At 38.2% G+C, this 8,906-nt stretch overlaps 1 protein-coding gene across 2 annotated transcripts in view; it reads left to right on the forward strand.

Moving 5' to 3' along the window:
• The window catches only part of LOC124167272 (AP-3 complex subunit delta-1), a 50,050-nt gene extending 41,613 nt beyond the window's left edge, over positions 1-8,437 (forward strand). For both annotated transcript variants that reach the window (XM_046545181.1, XM_046545182.1), the window contains exons 22-23: positions 3,349-3,543; positions 6,708-8,437. In XM_046545181.1, coding sequence (XP_046401137.1) covers positions 3,349-3,543; positions 6,708-6,935 — 423 coding nt within the window. In that variant the 3' untranslated portion in view covers positions 6,936-8,437. The remainder of the gene's footprint in view (positions 1-3,348; positions 3,544-6,707) is intronic.
• Positions 8,438-8,906: the final 469 nt, after the last annotated feature.

Here is an 8,906-nt window from a genome sequence, read left to right on the forward strand (position 1 = left end):
GAAACTGTGCCCATACACAAAATTTTAACCCTCAGCCATACACGGTATTCATACAGCAGGGTTGCAAACATGACAAAATATGCAAAATTTTCCCTCGCATGCTCTTCAAAAATAAATCATAACTTAGCTAATAATTGTGGTAGAAACTTCCTGTTGGTCTCATTTTAAAGCTAAAGGAACATGGTTTCGGTAAAAAATGTTAGATTTTAAGATACCGATTTTTTTAATTCCGAGGTCACACCATGTGACCTTTGACCTTGAGTATCTAAAAAAATGTATCTTAAATTTTATTCAGAAAAATATATGTTAAACAGTTAAATGCATTCTATCTTTGGTATAAATTTCATTTTGGGATTGCTTTGGGAACAGGAGTAAAAAAATTATTGAATTATGAGTGAAAATAATATCCCCTATGAAAAAGTTGTACACAAGTTCTAAACAGGCTGTGTACAATGTACACATTTTACATAAATTTATATGCTTTTGTATATTAAAGCATACTTGAGTACATTGTATACAATATACTCAATTTCCATTTTGGATGTGTACAATGTAATTTTACGTACATTTGCATAAAAATGAACTCATGGTATATGCATATATTGTGTGTCCATAAAATGTATACAATGTACGGTAGTGCATATTGTATACAAAGCATACAAATTGTGATAAGCCAAATTTTTATACAACATACACATTTTTTATACCATTTGTGCATCCACACCATAACCTGGAAATCCTTCGAACATTGTGTACAAATTGTACGCTAAATTTTCATTTGACATTTTATGCTCTTCCTGTATAAAACATCCATCACACAAGTTCAAAATTCTCTAGCTCTCTCTCTTTCTGTAAGTGCACTACTAGTCTGGTAAGCAAGCTCAAGTCTTTCTCGAGCTTCTGTGGAGTTCACGTGTGTTTCAAGGGACTACTTAGTGTGTATAATAATTGACAACTTAAATAAGTGTGTGGTAATGGATAAGACGTATATAGACACACAGTGCTGCAACTCTTTAGACATTAAAAGGCATAATGCAGTAGAAAACAATTGAGGAAAGTGCTACCATGGATGGTGGGAAAACTATCGCATGTCAATTGTGAACAAATGATTTGTGACAACTGTAGCAAGAAATAAACATATTTGATTATGCTCCTCGTGAAGAACCAAGCAAGTTGATGAAGAAAGTGATATGGCATTGAGCACATTCAGGACCGAATCTGCTATATAAACATTATATGAAAGTCTGAGTAATATTGGTGCATCACCTAACAAGAGGAAGAGAATGAAGGAAGAGCCATACTCCAGAAAGAAAGCTATTAAAATTGCAAAAGTCGTAAAAGAGAAGATATTTCCGATTCCAGCTGGAGAATCCGTGCCTAACAATCATAGTTGTGATGACATTTGCAACAACTAAAAGAAAATTTTGAAGAAACTACTATGAAAAGTGAGAAAGTAACTACTTTGACCCGCCTTCCTAAACTCTGGAGTATCAAAAGAATCGAGCAAGAATTTCCACTAGCTAGTAAGAACATGATATGAAAAACAAAGCAATTAGTAAAAGAACGTGGGATTATGTCAACACCAAATCCTAAACCAGGAAAGAGCATGGATCCTGATGTTGCCGAGACTGTGAAGAGCACTTACGCCAATGATGATGTCAGCAGAATTATGCCTGGCAAAAAAGACTTTGTGTGTGTTAAAATGGGTGGGGTGAAAGAACAAATACAAAAGAGGCTAATTTTAAACAACCTTGCAGAAGTGTACATTCATTTCAAACAGACAGAACAGTACAAAATTTGCCTCTCTACGCCCTAAGCATTGGGGTGTGTGCAGGCCAATACAAAAACAGGAAAAAATTTTCAAACCTGGTACAACACAAAGTTGAATTTGGGATTCCAGCCGAGTGGCACTTCTTTGCCACATCTCATGGCTAGAATTCATGTGATGGATTGGGTGGAACTCTGAAGGGGCTAGCCACTAGTGCAAGCTTACAACGTATCTATAATGATCAAATTACGACTCCAAGACAAATGTTTGTCTGGGTAACAGACAAATTAAGAATAAGAACTTCGTTTATGTGTGTCAAAAAGAAATAATGGAAAATGGGAGGATGCTACACACTCGACTTGAAAAAAAAAGACCAATACCTGGAACTCAAACATTTCATACTTTCATTCCAGGAACAAGGAATGAATTAATAAAAAAGAAGTTTTCAACAGACACCACCAGTGATGTGCATGAAACAAATATTCCACAAGAAACATTGTCTCTAGAAGAAATTAAAGGTTTTGTGACTTGTGTCTATAGTGATGCGTGGTGGTTAGGTTGTGTCATGAGTGTGAATGTAGCCTCACAGGAAGTTTTGGTCAATTTCTTACATCCCAAAGGACCATCACCATCATATGTGTATCCACACCAGCCAGGCATTCTTAATATTCCAAGTGAACAAGTTCTTGCTAAGGTCGATCCATGTACTGCAACTGGGCGAACTTACAAATTCACAGCTTTCGACTCTGAGTTCAGAAGAAGCACTTCAGAGGAGGAGGAACTAACTAGTTTTTGATTATATTTCTTCCTGGGTGTTGTATAGAACATTAAATTTTATTCTATACATAATTCAATTCTATTCAGGTAATTTCTATACATAAATGCTAAGTTTTTCCACTGAATGTGAAGTATGATGTTCTCACGATTTTTTTTACTCCTGTTCCCAAAGCCATCCCAAAATGAAATTTATACCAAAGATAGAATGCATTTAACTGTTTAACATATATTTTTCCGAATAAAATTTAAGATACATTTTTTTAGATACTCAAGGTCGAAGGTCACATGGTGTGACCTCGGAATAAAAAAAATCGGTATCTTAAAATCCAACATTTTTTACCGAAACCATGTTCCTTTAGCTTTAAAATGAGACCAACAGGAAGTTTCTACCACAATTATTAGCTAAGTTATGATTTATTTTTGAAGAGCATGCGAGGGAAAATTTTGCATATTTTGTCATGTTTGCAACCCTGCTGTATGAATACCGTGTATGGCTGAGGGTTAAAATTTTGTGTATGAGCACAGTTCCATGTGCTTCAACTTCCTACCAAATTTCAAGCAAATCTGAGACGGTCGGGTTGAAAAGTCCACTTTTCTGTGATGATTTGGCATGGAATGACCCAATATTCCCACAGGAGTGCGCTTGTTAATGTCAATGTAACTTGGAAACATATCGTGTTCTGATAAATTCTGTGGAAATATTGCTAATTCTCATTCGACCAATATTAAGAGCTTCCTCCTTATAGTTCTGCCTATCATACAAGACAGTACAAGTGTTGATGAGATTCTTGTGATTGTTGCAGGGTGATGCTGGTTCAAGCCACGAAAAGCTGGATATGTGGCTAGTAGTGCCGTGCTCGGCATACCTGCTCGGCCCGTCCATTGTGGGTGGTCAGATGAGCGAGGGGTCATTTGCTGACCTGCTGTCGAGTGGGGACCTTGGTCACCGGCGTTCCCTCTCACTTGCATCCTCAACAGTGCACATGACCTTCTCACAGGTAATGAATTATCTCCCTTATCTACTTTACCCACAATGTAAATGCAAGGTGTCTACAGATCCTTGGAAACCGTGAAATCCAGCATGTGTTTTTGAATTTCTGCTAAAAGTTGGGGATTTTGAACTGATTATAAGACGAGCCCTGTTTTCTGTAGGAATATGGATGGAAATAAAATTGTCATAGATTCGTGGAAGTAGGGTATTATGCAAAAAGAATGTGATAGCCAAGAACCTTGCTGGTACGATCATGATGTTGGGAGGGATCTTAGGGAACCTAGGCTACTGCACAATTTATTCCCAAGTCCAATAATTTAGGTGACAAGTCAAAATGACTTGTGGCAGAAGAAATTTTTGCAAAGCTAAGATCCAAATTGGCCAGCCAAAATCGTGCTGCTCATTCTGTGTGTGTCCATACTTCATGTTGTTGGCATAAATGTCAGAAATACCATTTCTTGGTGTTCATCCAGTGGGTTCACCTCTGCCACTTCACCAGAGTGTCCAGCAACCTGGAAAACCAGGAAAATTGTGAATTGTGTGTGAATTTTTAGTCGCTGGAATTATGCATGTATTTTTGCTCCAACCTGGAATTTTAAAATATTTTATTTCAAATTCATTTCACGTAAAATTTTGCCAATAGGGTGGTTTCCTATTATTTTCTTATTGCCTAAATCGAAAGATTATTACTCGTGGAGTAAGCATTTCATGTTCTTAGATTTTTGAATTACGATATCTATTTTTCACGATTAAACTAAAAGTGAAAATTTTCAAGCGTGCGAAAACGCGACGGCTAAGTAGGAATGCTGGGAGAAATTCCGTGTGACGTATTTCTGGTTCCAGCTGTTGGGTGTGAGGTGACCTTGGGGCAAGGTTTGAGCGCTGATACGACGCAGGCTGCTAGCAGGTAGCTGAGTAATCTGCTAGCAGCTAGCGCTTGGCTTAAATAAGGATTATTATTCCCCTATCAAACGAAGGAAACTTTTCGACCTTAGCCAGTTTTAATAGGTGATTATTAAGAGATGTTTCCCTGAGCTCTGTGCCTTATGCATTGGTAACCTCAGACGATGTAAAACTCCTATTTACTTGTATAGAAACTAGGTCCCTGTGACGTCACGTGGAGTGGAATCGCATGGGTGCCAATCTGGCCTTTTTCAAATGAGGTTAAAATTGACCATTGCCATTCGTCTAAACTGGGATTTGTAAAACCAAAAAATTTTTATATTATGAATACACTAATGGTGGGTAACGAATCGCAATCAATGCATTTTGTTTTCTTTGATGAAGGAAACTACCCTATTCAACACCCATTTTCTGGTCTAAAATGTGCTACTCGTGATTTTAAGTGGAGTGGCTTAGTAGAATTTTTACAGCCGCATCGAGATGTGGGATGCTAGACGAAACAACAGTATTGAAATGTAAGGAAACTTAACTGAAGTAAGATTCCAAAACATTCCAAAACAGTATAGGATTCGAGGTGACGTCAACACCTACTTTGCAGGTCGAAGCAGCTTCTTGGCTTGTATTGAATAAATTTAAATTTTACTTACAATATGTGTTAACTAACCTATTCCTTGTCCTTATAAATACTTGAATGTAATATTTATTAAAAATGTTGAAGTAATTTCAGGTGTTTTAAAATTCTTATCCATTGTAGTAATCAGGTAAGGTAAACCTGTAATTTCGTAAATTTTCCCTAGAAAACTGGGAATTATGCATGAATTTTACTGCTTTGGTTGTCTGGACACACTATATACCCTAAATTGTGAAGACCTGCATCAAAACTTTAATAACAGTGCTATTGTGCTCATAGTACTGTAGAGACTCATAGTGCTATTCAAGGCCCAAAAGGATGGGCCTGAAGATTTTCAATAGGATGCCTCCTGAGGTAAAAAATGAGAAAAAATCTGCTGGTAAGGAAAGATGACAGTATTTTCTTAATAAAAATTTTTAATTTTGGTTGCATATTTCTGCCAGGGTAATGTATTATTCTAAAGGTCAATGTAGTTGCTGTTATTGTGCCATCAAGGTGCTACTGCATTAATTCTATTGTATCAATAATGATGTTTGCTGTAATTGTGTTTTGTGGGCAAACTAGAGTTATCTAGACAGTTATATTTATTATTAGAGTAGACTCTTGTTATTACAAAGTTCACAGGACCAAAAAACCGAAGGTTTGCAATAACAAAGTTCATATGAATGTTTCTTTCAGGAATCATCGAAAGAAAAAAAAACATACTTTGTCAAAATTTCTTGTCTCTTGAATCTCCTGCACTTATAATCTTCAGAGTCAAGTGTATTATATAATGAGTGTGTAATACGTGATTAAATTATGAGCAAGTCCTCGATATACAAAGATATGTTCCGAGACCTTGCTCTTTATTTGATAAGCCTACACAAGGCATCGAAGAGAGTGGTTATCCTGCAGAATGTAACACCGCTCATCAATATTGTGTTAATTCATGATTGTCAAGAACTGATCTAGCTTGCAATGTAGTCAGAGCCGAAAAAAATGGCTGTCTGCGGGAAGAAAGAATTGGTGAAATGCTAGAAATTTTGGGGACACTTGAATTATTCGAATGTTCGTATTTATGAAAGTTCTAAAATCCAATGTGGATAGGAAGACTAACTGTACGTCCAATTTATGAGAGTTAATGAGTGGGTCACCATAATTCCACAGGAATGAAGCTTATTACACGATGTTGCGTGCATATTGAAGTATCTCCTACTGAAGAAAGAACCAAATTTGATGCTGTTGGACACAGTACAAGAAGAGAACTTAAACGTAGATAAATGATAATAACGTAGCGTAATGTATATTCACCTAAATGCCATTGTTTTTTCGCAGAACTTCGTAATAAAGTAAATAAATAATTAATTTTGTAACAGCCGGGACTGGGACTGAGGTTTGTTATGACGTTTCTTTTACTATAGAATGAATAGGCCTTTTTGTCGGGACCAACGAATTGCTTTGTAATAACATGAACTTCGTAATAATATTGTTCGAATTATCGAGAGTCTACTGTATAATTTTTATTATCTAACCTTAGTCTGGGCCTGTCATTAGTGAACTTTCTGATCTTACTGGAGTTTGTGTGTCATTGTGTCTATGCCTTTGAATTACTCCTCGCTAAATCCCCATCCTAAGGTGTGTTGTGTTCTCTGATGCAGGTGCTGAAGATGCTGTGTGCTTGCGTGGGAGGGCTGACACTAGTTGAGCAGGTGGGTGACTCTGCTTCGCTTTATGCCCGCTCTGCTATTGGCCACCACGTGTGCATGCTGGCCAAAGCAAGTGGTCAGCCTGTTGTGCTGAACCTCGACGCCAAGAGTGACTGTGATGCACTGCTTGTGCACCTCTTGGAGGAGCTGAGGACCACTCTCTCGCCACACCTATCCTGAGGCGTCTGTGAGATGCAGCGGTGGTTGCCACTGTCCAGAGTGAATGTTTGTGCGTCCACATGGCGTCTGAACTGCTTCTTGCGCGGATTGTCAAGGCAGCATGTGAGGTGGACCTCTGTGTGCTGGGGAGGAGGTGGGCGTATATATGCCCATATTGTGCATACCCCCCATGACGTTAAGTGGCACGCAAGACAGTTGTCACTGTGTGCTAGCCACTACAGCATACTCGACTCTTCACGCCTGCACAAGAGCCGAGCGGATATTATCATTGTGCCTCCATTTTGGTCTTTGGAGACTGTTTTTGACAGTTGGCCCTCCCTGCCTGTGCTTGCTATGAGCCGTGTCGTTCCTGTGTGTGTCGAGGGAGATGCGAAGTGATGAGAATTATTAGTGAAGAGAATTAGGGTGAAGTTGGTGGCTTCATATATACATATATATTTTGCTGATTGGAATGAATGCATAGAGTGGTTCCAAATTTCAGAGGAAGCCTAGCGCATATTATTTATAAATTTTTTATAAAGGAGCATCAACCTTGGAAACCAGTGTCCTTTTTCTTTGCTGCTCAAGATGGAAGAAACTGTTTTGTTAGAGTTTACCCTCCTTTTATTTGCTCTTGTACATTTGTTGACATTTTACTCATTAATCCTCTGTTACCAGTTATATTCATGCTTTCAAAGGCCAGGCTTGATGAAGGGGGTGTTTTCTATTTTATTGCATGGGTGTGTCTATATGAAAGGGGGGGATGATATCAGTGGTGAGGTACACCACCTGTACTTATTTAGCATTATTATCATATCATGTGATATGGTGTGATCAGTTAATGAGAAAGATTGGGTAATCAGGTGGCGCATAGCTGTCCCTATTGACTGTCGTTTGCCATCTATATAGCCTTGGCAAGAACATCCTGCCTCAAAATATTTTTTGGCACTTAATTTTTATCCCTGTTGAGTCAGATCCTCAATTTCTTGTTCTTAAAAAAATCATTCCAGTTTGCAGGTGGCTTGAATTTGTCGGAACTTCCATTGGACAGAACATTGCTAGTGAAGCCAGGCATTATTTAATTGGAAATAAATTATCATTCCATGTGTTTTCATTTTTTCAGCTCTCTTGTGAATGGTTATCTGTTAGGATTGATTTGTGCACGCATAAATAAATGGAAGGTTTGCGCTCTTGTGTGATGAATGCCTTCCAGAGTTGTTGGGTCTACTGTTCCCCAAAAGAAAATGTGCTGTGGATCTGAGTGCATGCTAAGAAGGGTTTGGAACATATTGGAACCATTGCTGTGGGTGCTGAAATGACGCAAATGCAATGGGGCAATGCAGATGTTGATGTTCCTTATGGATTCCCACACCCACTCTCCCCCTGCCCTCTTTTCTCCTGTTGCGTTTGCACCTGTGCACATGCAATTTGTGTATCTTCCCTTATTTGTACCCTGCCCTGCTAAAGCAGCCAATGGAAACAATACTATTGATAATAAAAATTATACCTATATCTGTTATTAATGCAAGTGTTTTTATTTTGCAGTGGATGATTTTGTTGCCAGTGATTGTTCATTGAATCTGTTTTAAGAAATTTTGAATGTCATAATGACAGGAAACATACCAGTTCAGGTAGGTTAAATAGAGCATGATATTTTCCTTTTACTTTTCCTGCCTCAATTTCCTCATGGAGTTTTGTTCTACAGTGAGGCCTCTTTATCAGTCTTCATTTTGGCCTTAGACCCCTTTCTTTTCCTCCCTCCTCCCAACATTCTCTCTTCTCACAAGGATTTCAACATCCCCTCCCTATTAAGCAATTGGTCCATCCAGAACCTCTGCATCTCCTCTAGAATTTTCCTATCCTCACCCACCATGTCCAGTGCTTATTTGCTCTTTTTTTAGTCATCTCATTTCACCATAACCCTGCACTCCCACATCTCAAACGCCTCCAGTCTTTTATTGTCCTCTTTTGTCATTTTCCATGTTTCAGCCC

The sequence above is a fragment of the Ischnura elegans genome, chromosome 10 (genome assembly GCF_921293095.1).
Source record: "Ischnura elegans chromosome 10, ioIscEleg1.1, whole genome shotgun sequence".
NCBI classification, from domain to species: Eukaryota; Metazoa; Arthropoda; class Insecta; order Odonata; family Coenagrionidae; genus Ischnura; species Ischnura elegans.